The sequence below is a fragment of the Pristis pectinata genome, chromosome 8 (assembly GCF_009764475.1).
Source record: "Pristis pectinata isolate sPriPec2 chromosome 8, sPriPec2.1.pri, whole genome shotgun sequence".
Taxonomy (NCBI): Eukaryota; Metazoa; Chordata; class Chondrichthyes; order Rhinopristiformes; family Pristidae; genus Pristis; species Pristis pectinata.
The window spans coordinates 16,047,073-16,074,915 of record NC_067412.1 but is presented as its reverse complement, the minus strand read 5'-3'; the positions used below and the strand labels follow the sequence as shown (position 1 = coordinate 16,074,915).

The following is a 27,843-nucleotide window of genomic DNA, read 5'->3' as shown; positions in this document are numbered from 1 at the left end:
GGAACCGTGGGTGACGAGAGAGGTGGAACGACTTGTTAGGGAGAAGAAGGTAGCGTACATGAGGTATAAGCAGCAAGGTTCAGACAGGGCCCGTGAGGAATATAGGGTAGCGAGGAAGGAACTTAAGAAAGGGCTGAGGAGAGCTAGAAGGGGACATGAAAAGGCGTTGGCTAGTAGGGTTAAGGAAAATCCCAAGGCCTTTTTCAAATACGTGAAGGGTAGGAGGATGGCTAGGGTAAAGGTAGGTCCGATTAAGGACAAAGGTGGGAGAATTTGCCTGGAGGCGGCGGAAGTGGGAGAAGTTCTCAATGAGTACTTCTCTTCGGTATTCACCAGGGAGAGGGGTCTTAATGACGCGGAAGGGAGTGCTGGTAGGGGTAATGTTCTCGAGGTTGTGGATATCAAGAGAGAGGATGTGTTGAAGTTGTTAAATAATATTAAGACAGATAAATCTCCGGGGCCTGATGGGATTTTCCCCAGGCTGCTTCGAGAGGCTAGGGAGGAGATTGTTGAATCGCTGGTAAGGATCTTTGAGTCCTCGTTGTCCATGGGGATGGTGCCAGAGGATTGGAGGGTTGCGAATGTTGTCCCCTTGTTCAAAAAAGGTAATAGGGATAGGCCAGGGAATTATAGACCGGTGAGTCTCACGTCTGTGGTGGGTAAGCTGTTAGAAAGGATTCTAAGGGATAGCATTTATGAACACCTAGAGAATCATGGACTGATTAGGGACAGCCAGCATGGCTTTGTGAAGGGAAGATCTTGCCTCACAAGCCTGATAGAGTTCTTTGAGGAGGTGACCAGGAAGATTGATGAGGGCAGTGTGGTGGATGTGGTTTACATGGATTTTAGTAAGGCGTTTGATAAGGTTCCTCATGGTAGGCTTCTTCAGAAGGTCGGAGGCCAAGGGATCCAAGGAAGCTCGGCTGTGTGGATTAGGAATTGGCTTGCATGTAGAAAGCAGAGGGTTGTGGTGGAAGGAGTGCCCTCGGATGGGAAGGCAGTAACTAGTAGTGTCCCACAGGGATCGGTTCTGGGACCTCTACTTTTTGTGATATTTATAGATGACTTAGATGAGGGGGTGGAGGGCTGGGTTAGTAAGTTTGCAGACGACACTAAGATCGGTGGTGGTGTGGATAGTGTGGAGGGCTGTCGGAGCTTACAGAGGGATATTGATAGGATGCAGAGCTGGGCTGACAAGTGGCAGATGGAGTTCAATCCGGAGAAGTGTGAGGTGGTACACTTTGGAAGGACAAACTCCAGGGCAGAGTACTGGGTAAATGGCAAAGTACTTGGCAGTGTGGAGGAGCAGAGGGATCTGGGGGTTCATATTCACAGTTCATTGAAAGTTGCCTCACAGGTGGAAAGAGCAGTTAAGAAGACCAATGGGATGTTGGCTTTCATAAATCGCGGGATTGAGTTTGAGAGCCGCGAGGTGATGATGCAGCTTTACAAAACTCTAGTTAGGCCACACTTGGAGTACTGTGTTCAGTTCTGGTCACCTCATTATAAGAAGGATGTGGAGGCGTTGGAGAGGTTGCAGAGGAGATTTACCAGGATGCTGCCTGGATTAGAGAGTATTGAATATGAGGAGAGGCTTAAGGTGCTAGGGCTTTATTCACTGGAAAGGAGGAGGATGAGAGGAGACATGATAGAGGTATATAAAATATTGAGAGGAATAGATAGAGTAGACAGTCAGCGCCTCCTTTCCAGGGCACCAATGCTCAAGACGAGAGGGCATGGCTTTAAGGTTATGGGTGGGAGGTTCAGGGGAGATGTCAGGGGGAGGTTTTTCACCCAGAGAGTGGTTGGTGCATGGAATACACTGCCTGGGGTGGTGGTGGAGGCAGATACATTGGACAGGTTCAAGAGCTTGTTGGATAGGCATATGGAGGAGTGTGGGATGGGGGGATATGCGGGAGAAAGGTGTTAGGTAGTGTGAGGGTGGTTTGATGGACGGCACAACATGGTGGGCTGAAGGGCCTGTTTTGTGCTGTATGGTTCTACAGATTTTCTTGATATTTTCTTGCAATCTTATTTGCTATTCATGTAGGTAAACCATCCAAGCAGTCCTTTCAGACCAATGAAAATAAAGCAAAGGCAATAACCATGCAACCGACCCCCAGCAAAACACCCACAAATAAACAGACTTTATCACATTTGAGACTGGAAAATATACCAGATACTGCTTCAGACACAGAATATTTTGACAGAGATCTGGACAAGGTCAGTATCAGTTTGCTGTTTGTGATTTATATTTTGCATGTTGAGCTTCATTATATTGTACCACATAGCTATGGTTCCTCACATAGCTATCCTAATAATTGCAGAACAAATAATTGGGTGTTTCTGCCACAGGGAATTGAAGACATGAGTGAATGACTCCATATAGCCTTTACAAACTTTGTTCTGTCATTGACAGTAAGATGTATATCTTTGCTTTTAATCCAAAAATGGTGAAAAGAAAATAACTAGAGAGTAGGCAAATTTAAAAAAAAGACTAATCGAAATGAATTGTGCAGCATTCAGTCTTACCTTGACATGTTTTGGGACATTTCATTGCGTTTAAGGTAGTATATTGGAGTTGATGTGTTCCTTTATGTTGCACAATATTTTTCCCTTCCATAGTTTTAGCTTGCATCAATGATTTCTGTCTCTTTATCATAATGAGGGCTTCTGTGTCTCAGTGTCTGTCTCTCGGTGCTTTCTGGTGATTTCTTTGCTCTATATTGTTGGCCCTTTTGCATGTATGTTGGCCCTTTCTTTGTAATGTTTGGTTTTCTTTGTAGTATTTTCTTTCTATTAGATACTTAATGTTATTTTTCCTCCTTTCACATTTAAGTTGTATATCTTAGATTTCCCTGTACCCTCAGTCTTCAATCATATTTGCCTGATCTTAAAACATGTTCCAGATCAGCCATTGTTTTTTCTCCATCTCCTTCACATTCTCTTTTCTCCCACTAATGGATGTCTTTTGCCTTAGATGAGAAGACCATAAAGATGTGAAAATAATGAAATGTCCAAGATTGCAAAAGGACAAAGAAAGGGTGAGGAGCAGCTTGAGCTAGAGTGGTAGAGGATCAGACAAGTTGGAAATAACAGTTGTGATTTGGTGGAAATAAAGACCAGAACAGGAAGTTTGACAGTGGGCAGGAAAGTTGGCAGCAACAATATTAGATAAAAGCCAACAGTGAACAGGGAACAAAAAAGCAGGGTAAGAGCAATTGAGGGAAGAGTGACTGAGAAAGTAGAATTGCAGAGTTAGGCAGAAAAGGACAGGGAACGTGTAGAGCATTGCAGGTAGTAAAAAACAAAGGACCAATGGAGATTGGTCATTGGAGGAGACCAAATGAGTCTTGGGTGGGTGTGGTGCAGGACAAGAGCAAGACACTTGTAAATAGAAAAAGAATTTGCATAAATAAATTTTGCCTGCTGTAATTGTAGGAAATGCCAAAGCACTTTCAGCCAATTAATTAATTTTAAAACAGTTGGTGTTGCTTGTGCTATTATATGAGGATAAATATATAGAATTTAAAAGAAATGAATAAAATTGAAATGGGTAAACTCAAATAACTTAATTAGAGTTGGGTTGCTTAGCAGTGAAATTTGCAAATATTTTCATTCCACATGTACAGTATGTGGAAACATGAAACTCCCACATCTCTGATCCATAGGCAGTGGATGATGGGTCAATTGAAGTTTTCAAGATCGAGATCAACAAAGTTTAAGACTAGGGAAGGGCTTCAAGGACTGTGAATCCAAGGTGGGTAATTGAAACCACAATCTAATTGGTTGGAATAGGTTCAAAGTGCTGAATGGCCCACTCCTTTGATTAAAGTTGAGATGTAAATATATCTGATAACTGGAAGCATGCACATCAGTAAACAATGAGGGTGAATCACATATTTGCAAACTGTAAAATTAAAAAAGGAAATTGCCTGGTGCAAATCAAATGTTCCAAAAAGAGAGTGCTATAAGTACCCAGATCAGTCATAATTTGTTGTTCCTGTTTTAATGTGTACCCTTCATTACTGTTTTGATGAAATGTATATACCTCGAGCAATCATATCCTCTGTTTTCTCTTTACAGACATTAGCTATTTTTCTACTTTTTTTTTGTCCTTGTGTTCATTGCATAACAATTAAATTACTATCGCTGGAGCAAATGAAAGTAACACATCTTTTCCATTGTGACCAGCTTTCATTTAAATTATCTCGACACAGTCAACTCAAGAATTTTAACATTGCTGGTCAAAGCTTGTAAGGCCATTTTCTATACTTCAACTATAATAAGACATGCCCTCCAAATTTCCTTGCTGATGTGTGGTGTAGATCCATTATATTTGGCAGTGTGAACATAAAGAACTTGCAGTTTGGCTATGGCACCATTTTTGAAATTTGACCATGCTGTTGAATGCCATTAATCAGTTCACCTGCCTGCAAATATTTTTGCTTTGGTTCTTGGAGCTAACTGAGTTAACAGTTGTCTTCACATTGCCCTGCTTTCCCCAAAACTATTTCTCCAATTATGAATGATCACTGGATGGCATAAGTGGAGTTCTCTTTGTGGATTTCTTCTATCTCTGCTCTTGTGTATCTTTCCCTTTCTGAGTATGTTGATTCTTTTCTATAATAGTTTTAATAATCAAGAGAGATATAGCATAATAATGTGGCTATTAGGTGAAGATAGTGGCATTTCATAGACCACTAAACACAGGATCTTGTTCAGTATAATTCTGGATTTCGATTGCCTCTTCAAACTCCTAGGTAAGACTGGATGTATTTTCTGTTATGTTGGGGAAAGAAGTAAGTGAACATGTTAGAGAAACACCAATGACCATGTTTCTGATTTTTTTCACATCACCATTCAATCCAATTTCTTGGGATATGGAGAGAAAAAGTATATTGAATGAATTTACCATTGCCTAACCAAATGAGTGGAGAAAAGTGAATGGTTTGGTTGGTTCTGCTGAAAGGAGGCTCACTGTTAGGCAGCCCTAAAGGACAGTTGATCAAGGGCTACCTGCCAAGAATGCATTAACTGATGTTTTTGTGTCACTGGGATGTAGCTAGAAAGGAATAACAATTTTATTTGTTAGTTTTATCTCTAATATTTTATTGATGATGTGAAAAGTCATGTTGTCAACCTCTGTTTATGTGCTTAAGCTTGTAGAAGGCTTGAGGACTGTACTTGTAGAAAAAGGGGTCGGAGGGACCATGGATTCAAATGTGAAGGAGAAAATTCGATTTGTAAGTAGAAATTAAACATTATGTCACAACTATATTTTTTGTGGATAGTACTGGAGCAGTACCACCAAAACTGTACACAGTACTCCAAGTGCAACCTTAACAGCGTCTTGTACAACTGCAACATAATGTCCTAACTCTTATACTTAGTGCTCTGACTGATGAAGGTCACCACCCTGACTACTTTCAGTGAACTGTGTACCTGTACTCCTAGGTCCCTCTGTTCCACGACATTCCTCGGGGTACTACTATTCACTGTATAAGTCTTACCCTGGTTTGACTTCGCAAAATGCAACACCTCATATTTATCCAGATTGAATGTCATTTGCAATCCTCGGCCTACCTACCTAGCTGATCAAGATCCCCTTGTAAATTTTGATAATTTGCTTCACTATCTACAGTACCACCTATTTTAGTATTATCCACAAACTTCTTAACCATTCTTTGTACATTCTCATCCACATAGTTTATATAAATAATTAACAACAAAGGGCCTAACAAAGATCTTTGTAACTTCTTTGTTCAGAAGGAAAGTGCAACAAATGACACAAATACTGCATTTCTGTTTTGACTGTAAGTTTTCTTTTAGAGATTATTCACAATTTCTCTTGCAATATGAAGTATATCAAACATGCAGCCAAAATTTAAAATCATACTTGACAAAATAAAAATAAATATTTAAGTTTGCAGCTTCATCGTTTCAGAAACTAGCTACAGAGTATGTGATAGAATAGCTTTCATTTACTGCTCATTGGAAAGACGGTGAAGAAAGGCTGTATTAAGTATATCCAAGAACAGTTCTTGTGAAAAGAAAACGTTGAATATTCAAGACATGAGTCACTTTTGATTTTATTCCTGTATCATCTGGTTCTGTCTCCTTGATGGTGCAGTTAGTGACATTCTTCTTCCTGAAAATATTTAGTTTTCACGAAAGTGATTTTTGTTTTTGGCTCATATTCCTCTTTCATTTTTCAAGATGCCACCTTGTTTCTTGAGCAAATTGTGTGTTAAAAGTTCTGCACAGTGTTCTTTGGCAGAAAGCTATATTTAATGGGACCTCTCTGATATGCATTACTGAGAAATGGCAATACAAAGTTGGAATTACCATAATTATCATTGACAAATTTACTGTTAGGGTTGTAAGAGCCCATGGTAGTGGAAGAAGTGTGTTAGCATGGATTGAAAATGGGTGTCATATAGAAAAGAGAAAGTTAGAACAAATAAGTCCTTTTCAGGCTGGTAGGATGTAGCAGGTGGAATACCCCAGGGATTGGTTCTTGGCCCTCAGTTTACATTAATGACCTGGAAGAGGGAACAATATGTAAGGTTTCCAAGTTTGCTGATAGGAAAATAGGTGGAAGGGAATATTGTGATGATGGCATTGTGATTCTGTAATGGGATGTAGATAGACTGAGTGATTGGGCAAAAACCTGGCAAATGGTTTAATGTGGGGAAGTGTGAGGTCATACTCTTCGTTAAAAGGAATCAAAAAGTGAATTATTATCTAAATGGAGAAATGAGTGAAGTTTAGAGTGAGCCAGGTGTTCTAGTGCATGAATCACAAAAAATTAATCAGGCATGTCCCACAAGTAACTAAGAAGGCAAGCAGCATTTTGGCATTTATTGCAAAGGCGCTGGAGTTTAAAACTGGCGAGGTTTTATTACAGTTGTACAGGGATTGTTGAGGTCATACCTGAAATACTGTGCATGGTTTTGGTCTCCTTATCTAATAAAAAGGGTATGGTAGTGTTGGTGCAGACCAAAGAAGGTTTACCAGGCTAATTTCTGGGATGAGATGGGTGTCCTATCAAGAGATGCTATTTGTGCAAAAAACACATTTTCAAATGGAAAGTCTGAACCGATTATACTTGCTTTTAATATAGCCCAAATTAAATTTTTCATTAATGAATGTTGGGTTGAGAAATATGATGGAATGGAACACAAAATGTAGAATGTAGTACCGAACTCCTAAGTGTCCCACTATAGTACCATCAGGAATATTTTGGAACAGATATTATGTTGCAGCAAAGGACTTTTCAGCTGTTCTTAGAATTTGATGTACAAAGAAAGAATACTGAAGTTGAGTTTATTTACCCTAAAGAAGAAATGTCTGCTAATTGACATCCTTAAGAGTATTAACTTGTTAAATAGTGAAAACTATTACATTACAAAGTTATTACATAGCAATTGTGAAAGTTGGAATGGACTGCCCAAGGAAAATAATTGAGGTTGAAAACATTAATAGTTTTAAGAATAAATTGGACAGTCATCAGGTAAGTAGATTATTGTGAAATTTAGAGAGTGGACCATGTATTCTAATTTTGAATTTCAGCCAGCTGAATTGAGAAGTCTTTTCCTGTTCTGTCTAATGATTGACTAGATTCACTTTTCAAGCCCAATAATTTGTTAAGAAATTGTTAGAAAGTATTCCTGGAATATTATGTAATGGAGTTTTTGAAAGCAGCAATAGCAAACTAATGAAAGGGGAATGATTGGCTTACTTGCCTTGATCATTGGAAGCTAACGTGCTGGAAATGTGTGTACAGGCTTCAAAGATTTCCTGAAATTATTTACAATGTTTGATGTATGGCATAGACTACAATTTGACCACAGAAAAAAGGTCATTGCTCAGCAGAAAATTCGCAAGATTAGTTGCTATTGTACATAACTTTATGTCAAATAGTTATGAATTATAGAGTTTTAAATTGATAGAAAGATTTTTATTTGCTTGTTTTTGTTTACAATATGTAGCATATTCAGGAACTCCTGATGCAGAAAATCTATTACAGTGAAAGGTTTACAGTAGTTTCTGATCAAAGATTTCCTGGTCATCTACTCTGTGTTACTATGCTCCTTTGTTTCCTTCAGTTTTTCTTAAGATTCATAGGTAAATAACATAGTCTTTAATGAATCTATTCTATCTCTACTTTAGACTGTAGCACAAAGACCCAATGGATTATTGGCATCCAAGCTTCCCATGGAATATAAGGTAACTTCAGAAGAATTTTTTCATGAACATATAGGTATCCACGTATGTGTACAAAATAGAGAAATCAATCACAATGGGTTTGTCTGTTCCTTATGTGAAGCATAGCAACAGAATCTTTAAAATGTTAATTGATTGAAAGGGTAGTTTGTTCGAGACTCTACACTTGACTCAAGTCTACTTGCTAAGTTGTATCAAATTTCCTCACAAATCTTCACAGCTATTTTACCCTGCTATTTCTGGAACATGCCCTTTTAGCTATATAGATCTATTTCCATGGACGATTTCTATCATTAACGTTTTTGTAATAGATTCTAACTCATTGTTGACTGCAGATGCAGTTTGAAATTTAATATTAAAGTATTTTCCAATTTTATTTTAAATGATACCCAATGGACCTGCCTCTGCATCTTATAGAAGCTTATCCTCACTTCATTCTGTAGAATAGAATTTCTTTCTGACAGGTTTGAACCAGGAAAAAAAACTTCTACTAATGGTCAGATTCTTTTACCAGAAATGGCACCTGCAAATATGCATAAGCCAATTTTAAATGGAAATATTCCAGTACTGAATAAGGAAAAGAAAGTTGAATTATAAGAATACACAAATTTATGTCATTACTGTTGGGTAGAAAGAAGTGCCAAAGATAACAGATTTGATATTTACATATATGGTGAATATTTTAATCTGAAAAATATCATATTCTTTACTTTCAGAATATTTTTGGAGTGGACCTTCCCTTAAAGGAACTTGGCTTCTATAGCGTGACTGAACTTGTTGGTGCCTTAAATGACATCTTCTATGTGGAACGTGACTCCATAAATCAGGATTGGCTAGTCGTTGACATCAGGCACTCTAATCTACTTCAAAGTAAAGGGCTAATTGCACACTGTTTACCTTTTTGAGAAAAAAGCAAATCCTGCAAATTCCCTCAGGATTCCTAAAGTCAGTCAGTCTATTTTAATGTTCATATGCTCACCTTTTTCTTATTTTTTAAAAAAAACTTTCCCATTTTTTTTGTAAATGTCCGTCAATACATACCTTTAGAGGCCCTACAGAGATATTATATTCATTTGAAACCTTCATGATGTGACTGCCCATTGGATTTCTCTGTTCTTCCCTTCCATACCCATCAAAATAACTAATGTTTGTATTGGTTTATTATTGTTACTGTACTTGAGATACAGTGAAAAACTTGTCTTACAAACCGATCGTACAGGTCAATTCATTACACATTGCAGATATAGTATCTTCAGTATCTTCCAGTAACAATATTGTTAAAGGGATTAGTTTCACTTCACTCATTGTATGATTCTAAAACAAATTGAACCTAATTAACGTTTATCTAATTCCAATGCAGGAGTTCAGTGTGTGAAGAAAAATTCACCCTGTTAAAATAGTACTGATATAAGATGAGGATTCAAGTATAATGTAAATGAGCAGAGGTAATGTTTAGGTCCAGAACACACAGTACATCAGAATGATTTCTCAATTCTAAAATTGCTGTATTCTCACATTCCTTGTAGTTCCTTTCTCTGCCAAATACCTACCCTGTTTTCCCTTGGATTTACCATGTCTATTAGCTGCTATTGCCTCCCCATGCTGTCTTTTTCATAAGGTCACAGTTTTTTGCATAGTTAAATTTAAGCTATCCATTAACCCTGCCTGGAATACTTTTGAACTTGTATTCGTACTCCCTATAGAATGGTCATCTGTTTTATTGGTATTCAATTTGTCTATGTCCCTTGAAAACTTCATAATGTCAATCACTCCTAAAATGCCTTAGTAATCAGACCTGATTGGTAGAATTTCTCCTCAATCCAAGGTATTACTTTAGTTTTCCTTTATCTTTTAACGTTACGAAACATCCACTACCATAAGCACACAGTACTCCAGATGGGATTGAATTAGTTTATATAATAATGTTCTGTGGAAAATTAGTGTTTTCTAATTTTCTCTAAATACTTCATTTTTACAAAGTCATTTTTAATTTTTTTCCAGACCAAGAGAAATCACAGTTCAACAAAACCAGTTCATTGCTGAATGCAGGCTGGAAGAAGCCCATTATTGAAGGAAGTATGGAGCCTCAAAAGAACAGTGATATTAAAACAATTAGCTTAGAAATGGTAAAGTTAAAATCTTTTCCATTTATAATTTTATCTCTGTGCTAATTATTTTTCAATCCTTCATGTTCTGTTACTACTTCAATGCCTAAAATTTCCTGTTTCTTGCAACCTGGAAGAAGAACTTGAAATTAATTCCTTTTCCCTACCCTTTCTGATGGTGGCAAATTATGCTGAAATATCTTGGTGCTCTCATTACATCTGCAAGGGCATAAGTGGTCAGCGTTGTTTGAACATGACGATGTGGTCTCAGCGGTTCAGGGGTATATAAATGATTGTGGCAGTGCTGGTGAAGGGTGGAAGAGTTTTTCTACAGTGTGAGCTCAAGGAGTGCAAGATAAGTAACTCATAGCTTACTGCCATAAAGATTTTCTTTAAACTCCTTATTGACATATTCTGTACACCATTTCCATTGTCAGAAATATTCCTCTTACCACAGATTTATACTCCCATGAAGAGGGCATGGAAGATGTTGGAGAATGTGAAGAGATCACTGAGTCTGTGGAGCTTGACTTTCCAGCTGCAGGCCTGTAGCAATGCCTGATGGTGGAGCATTAACTCTGATGGTGGAGCTTCTTGTGGATTTGGTCTCTCTGTAATCTTCGATGCCACATTCAGATACGAAGCAACTCTCTTACAAAGGAGTAGTTGGAGATTCCAAATTAATTGTTGACCATATCAATACTGAGAGGTTTTTGATGACAGGCTGAAGGAAGTGTTAAACTGTAGTTTTGAGTTTCTTGTTTAGGCCATGCTTGTCTGACATTTGTCATCATGCCAGCCATTTCTGAGGCTGAGAAAATTAAAGGGCAGTGGCTATCTGTGAACAGAATACTGTGGATTTCCACTCTGGGATGAGGACATCAAGGATGTACACTGAAACTTGTATATTCTTTGGTAATTCCATTTGTAGTGTTTCAGCATGTGGTGCTCCACTCACTAGGCCTCCAGTTCTTTGTCCTCCAGTATAAAACCATCCTTATTCTGTTAATGTTAGTCTTTATTTCTCTCAAGTTCTGCACGAATGGGTTGAGAATGGCTTCAATATTTCTTGATTTTTTTTTTCCTGTTTCAGGTGACTTGTGGTGTCAAAGTCTGATTAGTATGAACTAAATGGTGTGCATGAACAATTACAAGAAACCAGGATGAAGAGTTCTGCAAATTAAGGGCAGGCCATTAGGAGCATAGTTGCACTTGGGCAGAGGGATCAATTGACAATAGCAAACGATCAGGCTTTTTGGAAGTTACAGTTACACATATAACTGCTTTGGATCTCAACTGCATTCTCTGGGTGCCATTGCACAGAAAATTCCATGCCAAAAACATTTCCTGATTGATGGGTCAACTGCTGAACTGCGTACTTAAACTATTTCAGGTGGCTGTAATGTATCCAACTAACAGACTCCATTCATAAAGCTTGCAAAAAATTTATTTCACTTAGTGCAAGTTGTTTGGTGGTAATGGGATCTATTAGATCCAAACTAGTTAGAACGTTATTGACAGTTTTTGACCGACAGCCTAAGTACCTGAATATCAATAATCTCTACTTCTTTTAGATTTCTCACTCCAGTTTCTGGGATGTGGTAGAATTATTGGATTTGTTCTCTGTATTCCAAATAAATTAGATGCGGTAGTGTTGGTAATTCCATTTGTTAAGATATTTGACTCCTGGTCCAATAATTCTAGGGAAATCTAGTTTTTTGTGTTCAAATCTTCATTGTCATGGAAGCTTTGGCACACAGTTAATAGCTTTGGGTAAGTAGTGTAAAATTTGAACACCAAATCAGAGAGCTCTGTTGTTGTAGGAGGAACATTGGATTCTCATTTGAAAAATTTTGGATTTTGTTTTATTGTTTGAGGGAAAGGTAAACTGGGACGTGTGTTCTTGTACCATCTGAGGAATCTACTATTAGAGTAGGTAATTAAAGTATGACATTTGTGGAGATGATGTTGAATTCTCCCAATATTTATTAGGATAAATGCACGAAGGTATGTTTTTGTTTTAACCAGATAATGTGTCTGTCTTCTCTGTTTGTCATCCTTTCCACAGTTCAATTGCTCATCAAAATTTGAAATGCCACCAGATGCTGTACAGGATGGAATTCTGTACAAGCTACCAGAGCTGGAGGAAAACTCCTTTGCATGTGTGTTTGTAGAAAGTGTGACTTCACCCAGCCAATTTTATATCCGTTTCTATGGAGAAAGGACCTCTGTGATGCTCGAAGATCTGATGATTGAGATGAGGTAAAAAAAAAATTGAATATTTTAATATTTTTCTTTCTCTTTCCACCAATAAGTGGTACCCTTAAGTGTAACAAATGCTCTTTCTTAATTAGATTTTAATGTAAAATAAAAACTGTAATTTGCATTTTGGTGAAAAGGTTAATTATTAGCTTTTTGAATTCAAATGCAGAAGTCTGCTGGTCGTTAATGGAGTAACAGCTACTTGCCGTAGCTCCCATTTATCTTACTTTTTCAACCTGGTTTGAAACTCCCTTTCTAATTGCAAATTTATTTTACCATGACTACAAGGAGTGCCAAAGGTACTAAAACTACCAAGGAAGATGACCCTCCTGCATCTCTGGAATCTATTTAACAATTGCTTCGAAAACATAGATGATTCTTCCAAGAAATTTGAACAATTTCAAAAGCAACTTCAACAGATTAATTCTAGGTTGGACTCTATCCAAGAAACTTTACATGATCATCACGAACGGATTAAACAGCAGGAAGCATGTCTCTCAGTTTTGGATGAGAAAATCTGACTTGGAAAAGCTTTGTAAAAAGCAATCTAAGTCTATTGAAAAATTAAAGCAGAAGACTATTGACTTAGAAAACAGGAGCAGAAGAAACAACCTTTGAATTCTCGATCTCAAGGAGCTTGTGGAAGGCAATCAACCTACGGGATTCTTTGCAAACCTTTTGGCTGAATTGTTTACTACTGTTTTAAAAGCTGTGCCTAAGATTGATAGCACACAGAGCACTGCTGTTCAAACCTCCTACAGAGGGGAAACCCCAGTCAGTCATTATCTCTCTGCATGATTTTCAAATTAAAGACCTTTTAATTCTTGAATCCTGCCGAAGAGGAATGATTAACTACCAAGATTACAAGATCAGAATTGTTGAAGATTTCTCACCTGAGGTTATGAATGAACGTGTTAATTTCAAAAAGATCATGTCGGAGCTTTGTAACCAAGGTTATAAACCTTCCCTCTGTTACCCTGCAAAGCTTAGAATTATTCTGAAAATGGTTCGTATAAGTGGTTTACCTTGCCTGGAGATGCTCAAGACTTTCTGGGCTCTGATGATTGAACGACTCCATAATTTTCTTCATAAACATCTATTTCTTTATTTTTGATAACCCTTTACTAATACTTTGAATGTTTATGTACTTTGATTTTTGATCTTTCTTTTGACACATTACATATATTCTTTTCAGTTTTTTTTAACTAATAAACTAACAAAGATACTTGTTATTTCATGATTTTGAAAACTGTGGTCTTTTGTTTTGAGTTACTGTTTTGACTGGGTTGAAATTAACCAACCTTGAGAAATTGGCAGCAGGATTATTTGGGTTATACTGTCTTCAGTAATAGATGCTGACTTTCTTCTGGTTGGCCTTCTCTCTTTGGGTGGGGGGAGGGGGGGGTTGGGTTCTTTCTTTGGAAGCTGTTTTGGGCTGTTAGCCAAGTCTATTGCTTAGTTACCTTATCGGAAAGTTCATTGTCTAATTTCAATCTACATTCTAATATGGCTTGTTTATTACCCTTTTTATTACTCACATTTAAATAATATTAAAATGGATCAAGTGATTAATTTAATTAGTTTTAATGTTAAAGGATTAAACAATCCTATAAAACGAAACAAGATTTTTGCTAATATTAAAAAGCTTAAAGCTTCAATTATTTTTTTTACAAGAAACTCATACACACAATTGTGATACTTCTCATTTTTTTCAGTCGATGGAGAGGGATGCAATTTCATTCCTCTTTCCAAGCTAAATCCGTGGGGGTGGGGGGGGTCTCAATTTTTATAGATAATACTGTTTCATTTGTTCAACATAAGGTAATAACAGACACTAATGGTCGTTTTGTTATAGTATCAGGGAAGCTAGATAATAGACTTGTGGTATTTGCCAATATTTATGCTCTGAATACGGATGATCCAGGATTTTTTTGAACGACTTTTTGCACTTTTGCCAGATTTGAGTCTTTACTCTCTGGTTCTAGGAGGAGACTTTAATTGTTGGTTAGACTCAAGGTTAGATAGGTCATCTACTAAACCAGCAGCTCTTAATAAATCAGCTTTATTTCTTCAATCGTTTATAATGAAAGCTGGCGTTACTGATGTTTGGCGTTTTTTACATCCAGAAGACAGAATATTCATTTTTTTCTCTTATTCACCACACATATTTTAGGATTGATTTTTTTTTTATTGATAGTCAAATGATTCCATCAATTCGATCCTGTGAATATCAAGAGGTTGTTCTTTCAGACCATGCTCCTGTGTTTTTATCTTTAAATCTCCCTAGACTCCCTCAAATAAACAGATCCTGGTGCTTTAATCTGGCTTTGCTATCTGATAAGGACTTTTTAAAATTTTTGGAGAAACAAATCACTTTCTTTTTTAAAGAGAAGATGCCGGGAGAGACTTCTAGTCTTATTATATGGGATGCTTTTAAAGCCTTTATTAGAGGACAAATTATTTCTTACGCAGCAAGCACTAAGAAAAAAACTAACACAGAAGATTGATTTAGACAATCAATTGAAACTTCTAGACCAAAAATATGCCTTGGATCCAGATCCTACTTTATATAAAAGGCGAGTTGAAATTAAAACCAAATACAAGCTCCTTTAACATATCCAATTGAGAATCAGCTCTTAAAAGATAAAAGTCAATTTTATATTCATGGAGATAAAACAGGTAAATTATTGGCTAACCAATTAAAAACCTCTAACTAGATGGCAAATTAAAGAAATTGGCAAAATCAATGGAGAAAGGACAACGGATCAGTTAGAAATAAATTATACTTCTAGAGAATTTTATTCTAAACTTTATAGTTCTGATTCTCCTAAGGACGATATTGCAATGAACAACTTTTTCGACCAATTAAACATTCCTACACTCTCTGCTGATAACTGAAAACAACTGGATAAATCTATTACTTCTGAGGAAATCGCCGAGGTTTTACGGTCAATGCACTCTGGAAAGACTCCGGGTCCTGATGGATTTCCTGGAGAATTCTATAAGGCTTTTTCCTCACTGCTTATACCTTATTTAAGTTCTGTTTTTTCAGACTCTTTTAAATTGGGAAGGTTACTACAATCCTTTTATGAAGCCTCCATTTTACTTATTCTTAAGAAGAATAAAAACCCAATGGAATGTTCTTCATACAGACCAATTTCTTTACTGAATGTCGATGTTAAAATTTTATCTAAAGTTTTGGCTTGTAGATTGGAAAATATTTTACCATTAATTATATCCGATGATCAGATTGGGTTTATCAAAAACAGTTATTCCCATTTTAATATTCATCATTTATTGAATATTACTTATTCTCCTTCTAAGGAAATATTGGAATGTGTGATTTCTCTAGATGCCAAGAAGGCCTTTGACCGGGTCGAATGGAGTTACCTATTTAAAACCTTAGAGAAATTAAATTTTGGGCCCAATTTTATTCAATGGATTAAATTACTTTATTTCTCTCCCTCTGCCCGTGTTCTTACTAATTTTCAACTTTCTGAACCTTTTAAACTTCAGCACGGAACCAGACAGGGATGCCCTTTGAGCCCTCTGGTATTTGACCTGGTCTTAGAACCTTCAGCTATTGCTTTTTGAGAATCTTCAGATATTGCTGATATCTTTAGGAGAGGTATTACCCACAGTTTCGCTCTATGCTGATGATTTACTGCTCTTCATTTCCAATGTTGAGACTTCGTTACCTTCTGTGCTTTCTCTACTTCCCTGTTTTAGCCAATTTTCAGGATAGAAACTGAATTTACACGAGCGAACTTCTCCCTTTGAACAATCTGATGTCATTTGATGGTAACCTTCCTTTTAAAATTGTAAGGAATCATTTTACTTATTTGGGTGTAACAATTACTAAAAATTATAAACATTTATTTAAAGAGAACTTTCTTGCTTCACTGAATTATGTGAAAAGGGTCATATTAAACTGGTCACCCCTTTCTATATCGTTGATTGGCCGCATTAATTCTATTAAAATTAATATTTTACCTAAATTGATGTATTTATTTCAGGCCTTACCTTTTTTTATTCCTTTGATTCCCTTGACTCAATTATATCTTCTTATATATGGAAAAATAAACATCCTAGATTAAGTAAAGTTCACTTTCAGAAAGCTAAAAATAAGAAAGCTTTGCCTTACCCAACTTTCGGTTTTATTACTGGGCAGTCAATATACGTAATCTTACATTTTGGTTACATTATATTAATCATGAGGCCTGTCCAGTATGGGTTTCTTTGAAGCTAATTCTATTAAAAACTTTTCTATTATTTCTTTGCTTGGCTCTTCACTTCCTTTATCAATAAATAAATTAACTGATAATTTGGTAGTTAAACATACTTTGAGGATTTGGTTACAATTTAGAAAATGGTATGGTTTATTGAGATTTTCTTCGTCTAGTCCCATTTTTGCTGATTGTTTTTTTTTAAACCTTCCATGACTGACGTAGTTTTTAAAGAATGGGATAGTTTGGGTATTACTTGTTTTCAAGATCTATTTGTCGGAGGAAATTTCGCAATGTTTGAACAGTTGTCAACTGAGTATAATTTGCCAACAACTCACTTTTTTCGATGTTTGCAAATTAGAGATTTTCTCTGATCTCAAGTACGTACTTTCCCTATAAGTCCTGATAAGAACTTACTAGATGTAATTTTTAATTGGAAGCCTTTTTGTAATGGTTCAATATCCAAGATTTATGGTAGGTTATCAGGAACGAATAAGGTTCCTTTAGACAAAATTAAAAATGCTTGGGAACATGATCTGCAGATTTCAATTTCTGAGGAAACTTGGAATCAAATTTTTAAACCGGTTAATACTTCATTATTATGTGCACGTCACTCCATCCTTCAGTTTAAAGTGGCCCATAGAGCTCACCTGTCCAAAGACAAGTTACCGCCTTATTGTGATAAATGCAATAATGGAGAGGCTTTTTTAATTCATATATTTTGGTCATGTCTGAGTTTGGAAAAAATACTGGATAGAGGTATTTCAAACCTTTTCTGTGCTTTTTAGAAGAAATTTTAAGCCAAATCCTTTAACTGCATTATTTGGGATTGTTGGAGAAAAGGATATAATTCTGGAGACTTCCGACTTATGCATATTGGCCTTTATTTCTCTTATAGCCAGGAGGGCTGTGTTGCTTAAATGGAAGGAAGTTACTCCCCCCACTCATATTCAATGGTTACGGGATGTTATGTCATATCTAAATTTAGAGAAGATCCTTTGTTCTATTTCTGGCTCTATTCAAATATTATGGGGACCATTTTTGAACTACTTTCAAAACCACTGATTTGGTGCTTAAAGTACAGATATTGGCCAATATTATTATTGTCTTTAGGGTGTTTTCTTTGTCTTTTTTCTTACCAAACAGCTTCGGTTTTGGTAGTGGGGTTAAATTATTTTATAATAAAATTATTCCAATTTATTAATATTAATTATTTATCATTTCTGTTTATCAATATGAAGTATTGTGATTTCAAGTGTGATTCAATACAATGTATTTTGTAACGTTTTGTCTTTTCTTCTGTTTCATGTACTTTGTATTTTCTATTTGGAATTAATAAAAATATTGAAAAAGAAAGAAAGAATTCAAATGTAAAAATAAACTGTTATGCTTCACAAGGGTAGTTTGATATGGGAAGTAGCCTAGATACCACTGGTTTGACCAAAACAAGGATTTTTCCTAGTATTCTGAAAAGGAAATTTAACTATTGGGTTAATGTTGTTGAAATGAGATGATTCAATGGTATCACTCAGAATTGGGGACACTGATTTTTCATCGGAAAAGTGAATATTTCTGAAATACAAATGTCATTGGCAGTTAGGTCATCTTTCCCAATTCAGGGCACTCATACCATTGTGGTAAAAGATGAGTGAATAAATTAGAATGTTCCTTTGCATTTAATACAGAAGTTTCTAAGCACTTCATTCCTTTGTTACCCACAGGATATATGGAACAAGAATTCAACTGTATTCTACCAATAGCAAAATAGATTCATTCCTTTAATGCTTTTGAAAGTTTGTGTAAGGAGGCCTAAATAATCACTTACAGAGGATGGCCGTATGCTGCAGGCAAAACTGTGGAATAAACATCATTCCACTTGGTGAAATTTTGTTTACTTTTCAGACGATGCTATTCCTATGAGGAGGTCTCAGAACGCTATATGATGCCAAATTCATTTATTCAGCCAGGACAAGTATGTTGTGTGCGGAACCCTGATGATGTATGGTGGTACCGTGTTATTATCCATCAGGTGCTGGATGAAAAACAGGTGGAAGTCTACTATGTAGACTTTGGTGATATTTCTCTTGTGGAAAGATCCAGACTGAGATTCCTCAAGTAAGATTCCCCTTTTACGTGAGTTACCTCTCTGCTGCTGGTTTGATCTGATTGTCTCCATTTATTTAAGAGTGTCTTCATTTGGATACTTGAAGAATTCTTGCCAGCTTTAAGAAGAACATTGCATATTTAAATGACCCTTATTCCAATCAATCAATTTTTGATATTGAAAGAATGAATTATATATTGGATGTAATTGTCCCAAAAAAACCTACCTAATGTTGTGCACTCTACGATTTAAAGGAACAATAACATTAAAAAAAAGAGAACAAGAATATAAACCACTGTTTAAAGCAAGCTTTAGGACTTAATAGGTGAATGTTGTAGTACTGTGTGTAGCTTTTTTATTTGAACTTCAGGTGTATGATAACCTCTTGGTACTAAAGTAACCTTTTTGTCAATTAAGTTTTATAAATTATATATAAAATGAATCATCAATCATTTGTAACCACTCCTACTGGTGCAGACATGTACACATATAATATTTGGTGATATGATTTTTTTTCCTTTTGGATATAGTTCATGTATTTGTAAAGATTAATAGAACCCTCCTATTCCAAATTATAATGTTGCATTATGTTTTTCTTAGATGTTGTTATTCAAAGCTTCCTGCCCAAGGAATTCCATCAACCCTTATGTGGCTGCAACCAGTTGAGGTAGGACAGAGAAGAATATAGCTGAATCAGTTTTGCATTTATTCTAAAATTGAAATGCACTGCAATCATTAAGTCCAGGGATGTTACTGAGTGACTTGTGACTTCAGTGATAGCTTTCATTCCTGTTGTGGACAATTCAAGCAAAGAAGGTTTTGAAGGTGGGACACTGATCTACAGGGGCACTCAAATGTAGCTTGGTGTCATTCCCAAGTTATTTATTCATATATATTTGCATACTTATTCTTTTGTTATTTTACAGTTAAATAACAAAACATAGCTATTTAGAAAGTGCAGATGTTAAATTGGTGCTGGCAGTCTGGTGAAATTGCAGTATGGTAAATTTACTTTATGAATATGCTGTAGTAATTTGTAATAAAAGTGTGCACAGCAGGGTTTCTGACCACATATCTGCTCCATCAGTAAATCTGCTTATTTTCACCTCTGTAACATTGTGAGACTCTTCCTCTGCCTTACCTTGTCTACTAGTGAATCCATGGCTTTTTTTATGCCTGACTATTTAATGTTTGACTGCCTGGCTGCCTACTTTCTACCAAGATAAATGTTCTTATCCAAAACTTTGCTGCCTGCATCTTGATCCAAGATTCATTTACCATCGTGCCTGTAGGTGTTGATCCCATTCTGATTATTCCTCCCAGTCTTTATTTTTTAAGTCCATGCACAGTCTGGCCTGATGTAATCCTTGATTCCCTGCATTTCTCATCTCTTCGTCTTCTTCCAGCCCAGTAAGCCTTCTGGATTTTTTTCTTCCCTCTAATTAAATTCTCCATCATTGGAGGTCACTTTGCTATTGACTTGTTGCATGCTCTGGCATTCCTTCCCACATCTTTCTGCCTCTCTATTTCACTTCTAAGAAAATTTTTGAGCACGTTTCTTTGACCAAGCCTTTCATCATTTGTCTGATGTCAGTTTTTGTGACCTAGTGTCAAACTTTCATTTGGTAACATAGCTGGTGAATGCTTGGGACATATAGTTACATTAGAAGCACTAAATAAATGCAAGTTATTGTCATTAATTGTGCAAATATAACCTCATTCAATGAATCTCAATATTTTGCACCGTAGATTAATGCTATTAGACATGTTGCCTCTCCAGATTCATACATTCATAGAGTTAATTTTCCTTTGCTAGGATGATTGGAGCACAGCTGCTAAAAATCAGTTCCTGAGATTTTGTGGGAAACAACCATTGGTGGCCTTGATTTGTGGATACATTGATAATGTACTGCACCTGTTCCTTTGCGATACCTCCACAGATGAAGATATTTATATTAATGATGTTCTTAAGAAAGCTGGCCATGCTGAGCCCTGCCTTACAATTAACACTAATAAGGTATAGTTAGACCCATTATAAATAGATAAATTGGTGAGGTAATGCTTTTTCTTTAAAAGTACTGTTATAAATGGCACTTGTAATCCCACTGATCTTTTAAATTGAATTAAATGTGAATTAAATTAAATCCAGGTGCTGCTTTTCAACCTCCATGGTGGGAGTTTCTGCTGAATAACAGAAAGTGACTCAACATTCTAATTTCTATATGATGCATTTGCTCAGCGTGACTTGTATTAAAAAAAACTGCTCTTGAAGATCACCATGAAAGACATATTGTGTTGATTTAAAAATGAGTGAAAAGAGAGAAATTCAGCTCTTAAATTGATTAGGCGCAACATTTCCAAAATCTTTTGATCCAGCTCTAGTAACTGAATTCTTTTTAATCTTTTGGTTATAGCTTCTTTCTGGTTTTCCTCTTTAGGGATTTGGGCGATTTAATCCAGCTACCCAGTATTTGAAAAATATGCCATCAAAAATGGAGTCTACGACAAAGCCACTTGAAAGAAAACCTAAATCCCCCACTGCAGAAGGACACCACAAAAGTTTAGACATCTCAGCAAATGAGAACAATAAACAGGTGAAACAGTTTTGTTTATATATCTATGGAGTGTAATGATTAAACTAGTTTCTTTGTGTTTTAAAATAACCTAAAATTACACAGGTGTGTCCAGACTACATGCACCATTCAGGTTAAGCAGATCAGATGACACTGAGACAACAGAACCCAGTGAAAGATATCTGAGATATGGGGGAAGAGAGAGAGGCGGATGGATGATTTTGATATTGGACGAGCATGATAAAGCAGGAGGAGAGGTGAAGAAGTCATAATAAAAGGGTGCTTGCACCGGAACAGAAGGTTGAATGTGAAGATAGGTAAGGAGGGAGATGGAAAATGGGGAAAGGATGGATAGGAAAGGGTTGAGTATTGTTATATTGACCATAGTAGTGGAACTGCATTGAATCAGAGTCCAATTCCATCTCTGGTTGGGAAGAGTAGAAGTCCAATTGTCAGCAGGGATTGAATATTTGCACAGTGTTCAGTGGGGATGGTGCAGATTTGCTTTTGGTAGAACGCTGAAAGAGCAGTAGGTTTTTTTTTTCTCCGTCATGGGGAGTGGGGGAAGAACTGTTTGTAGAAGAGTAGAATTTGCTCTAAGTTTGAATTTGTTCTCAGCAGGAATGATGATTGGGGGGAAATAACTTCAGCCTAGTGGAGGAAGTGGGAATTTGTACATGGGTGGTTCAGGGGGGGCGGGGGGGGGTGGGAGGTGGCAAACATTAGTGAGAGTGCAGGTGTCCATTTTCTAATTACTGGGGAAGGTGGGTTATTTCTCCTAAAAGTTGCTTTCTGTGGGAAGAGGAAATTGTACTCTGGGATGAGGTCCTCCCAGAACTGTGCTCAGCAATGAATAAAATGAACTGCTGCGATCATAGAGTCGTAAGACACAGAAATAAGCCCTTTGGCCCACTGTGTCCCATTTTACGAGTCTCATTTACCCCATCTGCGCCAAAGGGAAGGCTGTTGCCTTTTTTTTGTAATGATTATCATTTGGCAGGATTGTCCAGAAATTTAGTGGTGAGCCATATTTAATTCATATTTAGGGAGCAGGAAGTGAATGGACAATTGTTTTCTATTTAATCCTCTAGGGACAGCATGGTGGCAGCAGGTAAGACTGACCATCCCAACTTGCCTTGGAGATGGAACAGAAAAGATTAATTGAGAGATGAATATATTTATTACTATTTTTATGATGACAGAGTAATGCAGCTGTTTAGGGTTACTCTTCTTATCGCATGACCATAAGGCAACCCCCATGTTACGTTATTTTGGGTAATGGAAATTTTCCCTCATGGACTTCATAGATCACTACCAAAAAAATCTGGGATACGGAATAAAAACTGGCTCTTATGAAATTTATCTGGGGAAAAAATAAATAAACAAACAAAAATGTCTTCACATTTCTTGACACATTCGCAGATGATGTGGCTTCATGTTACAGAAAGTCTTGATACGGACTGCTTTCTAGGAACACAAACACCCTCCCATTAATGCAGAGGTTGCCTGTATGTTCATGGGGTAAAATGTATTTTTATAACTACTGACTTGTAGACGTGAAGCTAGAATATTAATGTCCTCTAGGTTGGGAATGGGAAGTATTGTAATCGCAGATGATTATTCCTAATCACTAAATGTATGGAGATAATGTAATACTTTTGTCCTGTATGATGTATAAACAGAAACACTTCCCATATGTATAGAATAATAGGATCTCAGTCCTAGAAGGCATTTTTATTTTAATATTATAATGCACTCCAACTTGAACACATTGACACCATATTTTGTGAAACTAGCCATTCCAAAGTTCAAATTAATAAATATTGAAATGCCACTTGCAGCAACCCATGCACTCCAATATAGCTCATTTAACCTGTTGAGAGAAAAAATGATATTTCAATTCTTTTATAGGATTTTGAATTGCTAGCATTTGATTTACCAAATCTAGAACCATATCCAGTTGGCTCTACTAGTTCAGTTGAAGATTTTCCCAAATCTTCGAAAACATCTGCACTAGGATCAGCCGAAGAAGCTGAACGCAATGGACTTTCGGCACCTGATGAGATGGAGAAGGGAAAACAATGGAAAAAGGTAAAACAAGCAAGTTTTCTCCAAATTTTCCAGTAGAAAATTAGCAACCAGAAACTGTTAGCAGCTGTCTCGATGCACTTTTCTGAATAATTGGCGTCAGTACTATCTCTGTTTGCTGTAAGGATAGTCTTGTCTGCCACAAGCTATGTCATGTGCCTGTAATGGTTTTACAAGTGACACGTGTAACTATATACACTTGGAAAATCTGCCATTTAAAATAAAATGATGTTTGTGTCAGTGGGAATGATCTTTGGTCTTTGGGTCAGATAGTAGTCTTCAGATTTAACACTCTCATTTACTGTCTGTTTGTCTCTCAGCATTGCTGCTCCTCCTCCTGCCATTTTGGCTCTGCAGGAAACGCTGAGCATACTAACCATCTTTCCCAAGCCTCAAACTCCAAACCACCAAGTCTGTGTTAAAGCAACTATGAAACTAAAATAAGGCAGATTAAACATTGCAAAGAAACATTTGGTTAAAGTTGGTGTATTTCAATTTCACACTTTTTCAACAAGATTATTTTTGTGTTTTCCTTCCATTTACTGTTCATGTAACTGCAGGAAGACCAGTGCTCTGAGTCATTGAACAGTATGGATTATCTCCAGAGTTCAGAGGCAAAGTTAAAATCACAAGATGAGTTCTACATCTCAATAATTGACTCCAGGCCATCCACAGAACCATCTGGTGCTGACGTTCCAGTGCATGCCCATCCTGGTGAGTGTGAGAGTGTACTTTTGAAATTGGAGGATAGAAAGGCTAACATTTTCTGAACTGTACACATGAAGGGTGTACAGGGATGTAACTTTTTAAAAATACTGTTTTAACAATAATTATGTGACTTGAATGATCTGTTAATAGATAACTGGACCAAATAACATGAGAGCTAAATTAATATCAGCATATTATTTCATTTTCTGAATTTGTATATTTGTAATGTACTTTCAGCTACTTCTCAATGAGCTTTGTAATTTCGCTGTTAAATTCCTGCCCATTTCCTGTCACACTATTTTAAAAAAAAATAAAAACTGAAATACACACATCAGAATAAGAATTCTTTGGTTTTCCAATAATGGCTTTGTTGGTAAAATGACCACATACAGAACTGAACCATAAGGATCAAAGTGGAATATATTTCAGTTCATTAATGAATAACCTGAGCTCTAACATCAAGAGAGAGACCTTTATTAATACCATTGAACGTCAGCGCTTTATCATGTTTCTTACTGCTATGCAGTGGTTCCTCTTGGTATACATACATGCAGTCTAAGGTAAGATTAGATTTGGCTTAGATGATAACATTCACAGATACACACTCTGCAAGCATTAGCTACCTATATTAGACCCAACTGACAAGAAAAATCATAAATATGAGATTGTGTATAATTTTAAAATTATTTTTACTTTTATTTTACAAGGAGCGGTGGTCCCATATAGTCTGCATATTCTACTCCTGAGAAATAAAACGATTCTTGAATATTTTTGGTAAACTCTCCTCATATTTTGCTGCCCAAAGAAATTCATCTCCATTTTAAATTTGCTTTATGATATCAAGCAAGCCATGATCCCAAACAATGGGTGTACAACAGACCCAAAACCTGTGATCACTTTTTTTTCCCCAATCTTTCCTGAGGCAATGCTGCATCTCACCTCCAACAAACCTTCCATCATTGTGGAGCTAATCTTCAGACCTAATGGGGAAACTTTTAAATCTATGGTAAGTACATGCCAGAATCCTCAATAGTCAAACTGCAGTATGATGATAATTTGGAGGTCAACCTCCTAGTGTGTGCAAATTCCTGCATCATCTGCATACTGCAGTTTGACTATTGAGGATTCTGGAGTGTGGTTGCCGTAGATTTAAAAGTTTCCCCATTAGGTCTGAAGATTAGCTCCATGACCATGGGAGGTTTATTGAAGTATGTGAGAGGGTGGGCCTTGAACTGAATTTTGGCATGACAAGTTCATGGCAAAACTCTGGAAAATATGTACCACTTTCCATATCTCAAGAACCACCTCTCAAAAAAAGGTAGATATCAATGATGACATTTGCCATTGCCTTCAGAGTACCAGCACAGCCTTTGTTGTATTAGGTTGATTGAGAAAAGGTTGTTTGAAGTTCAAGACCTCAGTTCTGTCACAAAACTCATGGTCCATAAAGTAGCAGTGACCCCTGCCCTCCTATGTGCTTCTTTGAGACATTGTCTACTTACATCCGGCAGCTCAAGGTTTCAACCAAAGTTCAGAATCAGAATGCAGGTTGTCACTGCAAAATCCTCGAAATTCATTGAAGGGTAAGGGGACCAATATCCTTGGCATTAAGACCCTAGTTATACTCAGTCAGCTATGTTAGGCAGGCCACATCATTCACGTGCCCAACAGGAGACTCCCAAAATGAACACAACTATTCCAATCCCTGTCGGAAGAAATTACCAGGTGCACAGAGGAAAAGATTCCAGAATCTGCTCAAAGCCTCTTTAAGAGTCCCTGGCTTACCACTGCTCAAAGTGGAGAAGGAAGATATTGTTGACAACATTTTCAGAGACCATACATCGGGAGCACATGGATAACTGATAAAGGAGCACACCGGCTCACAAACCACCCATAGTCTGACTTTTAGGACCCTTCTGCCCCATCTGTGGAGGAGTCTGCACATTGGCAACATCAGTCACTTCAGAACCCAAAATTTTGGAGTGGAAGCAAGTCATCCTTGATCTAAGATACGGTCTAAGAAAGATGAGAGCAGTGTTCCTAACTTGCCTTTAGAGTTAATAATTAAATTGTGGCAGTAGATTTTGCATTTCAAATTTAATTTGGTATCAAATTTTGGCCTTGTAGGTTATGGTAGAGATGTTTGTATACTTGTGGAGTTACTTTGTTTCAACATCTTGAATTTCATTTTCTTTTCAAGTAGGCCAACATGATACTAGCGAACTATTGCATAAATTGGTTATTAGCAGATACCTCAGTTATCCACACCTTTGATCAATCAAATGCACTTCCAAATAAACCAGTCAGTCGTTTAGCCAGCATTTTTTTGTGAATCTATGTACTTGCCCCCTATGTTGGCAAAATCGGTGGGAAATTTTTATAGCCAATGAACGTAGAAATCCCTCACCATTTCACACAAAATTCCTCACCACTTCATCCTGCTGTGACTACAGATTTTGAACTAAAAATTAACACAATACCATCAGCTACCAAGGAGAAAACTCTTTCCTCTGCCAATTATGATCATTATATCTGATGCAACTACTTAATTTAAAATTAAATTTGGATGTTGTTATTTGCATAGTTGCAAATGATGTAATAAACCAAATATCAATAGGAATAATGTTAGTGAGAACTGAAGCAAATCAATCCAAATTGTACATTTATTTTGGGATTCTCATTTATCAAATAGGTATCATTTCTGCTGTGATTTCAATCCTGTTTTAATATCCATCCACTGGCAACTAACCTATTTGCTTTAAAGACAGTTCATCTTTTGATTACAATAATTATCTCTCACAAGGAAGGAAGTCCAATGGCTAACATTTGTATGTAAGATTTTTTTTAATTGCAAAATACTGGATATTATGATCTTATTGTATTCTTAATGACCATGGCTAATTGTATGCTCATCATTGAACATTGTGCATTCATATTTCAGATGAAATTTTCAAGTCAGGGGAGGCTCAGCCCTGTGTAAATAAAGGTAACAAGAAAGGTAAGCATTGGAGGTGTTAAACTCTGGTTTATTGCACTTTTACCTTGCATTAAATCATTCAATTTAATTTTCCTTTGGTACTTTTAGTCCACCAGTCTTTTGCTGAGACTACCTTCTATTCTAGGCAATCCTGCTTATGAATGAGCCATTTGATGGATAATCAGAATCAGGTTTATTATCACTGTCATGAAATTTGTTGTTTTTGTGGCAGCAGTACAGTGCAAAGACATATAACAAAATAAATAGTGCAAAAAAAAAAGGAATAACAAAGTAGTGTTCATGGACTGTTCAGAAATCTGATGGCAGAGGGGAAGAAGCTGTTCCTAAATCGTTGAGTGTGGGTCTTCAGGCTCCTGTGCAGCCTCCCTGATGGTAATAACAAGAAGAGGATATGTCCTGGATAGTGAGGGTCCTTAATGATGGATGCCACCTTTTTGAGGCACTGCCTCTTGAAGATGTCCTCGATGGTGGGGAGAGTTGTGCCCGTGATGAAAAGGGAGTGATGTAGAGTACATCGTGTTCTATGAGTTATTCTCTCCGTTATTGTGAC

General features: G+C 36.7%; 1 protein-coding gene across 1 annotated transcript in view; it reads left to right on the top strand.

Annotated features, from left to right (window-relative positions):
• Window positions 1-27,433, top strand: part of LOC127573240 (tudor domain-containing protein 5-like) — a 38,181-nt gene extending 10,748 nt beyond the window's left edge. The window contains exons 4-17 of the mRNA XM_052021264.1: window positions 2,051-2,223; window positions 5,163-5,246; window positions 8,176-8,232; window positions 8,946-9,099; window positions 10,231-10,355; window positions 12,403-12,596; window positions 18,725-18,937; window positions 19,527-19,593; window positions 20,743-20,943; window positions 21,365-21,520; window positions 23,411-23,590; window positions 24,148-24,301; window positions 27,237-27,293; window positions 27,381-27,433. Of these exons, the coding sequence (XP_051877224.1) occupies window positions 2,051-2,223; window positions 5,163-5,246; window positions 8,176-8,232; window positions 8,946-9,099; window positions 10,231-10,355; window positions 12,403-12,596; window positions 18,725-18,937; window positions 19,527-19,593; window positions 20,743-20,943; window positions 21,365-21,520; window positions 23,411-23,590; window positions 24,148-24,301; window positions 27,237-27,293; window positions 27,381-27,433 (1,868 nt within the window). The remainder of the gene's footprint in view (window positions 1-2,050; window positions 2,224-5,162; window positions 5,247-8,175; window positions 8,233-8,945; window positions 9,100-10,230; window positions 10,356-12,402; window positions 12,597-18,724; window positions 18,938-19,526; window positions 19,594-20,742; window positions 20,944-21,364; window positions 21,521-23,410; window positions 23,591-24,147; window positions 24,302-27,236; window positions 27,294-27,380) is intronic.
• The last annotated feature ends 410 nt before the right edge of the window (window positions 27,434-27,843 follow it).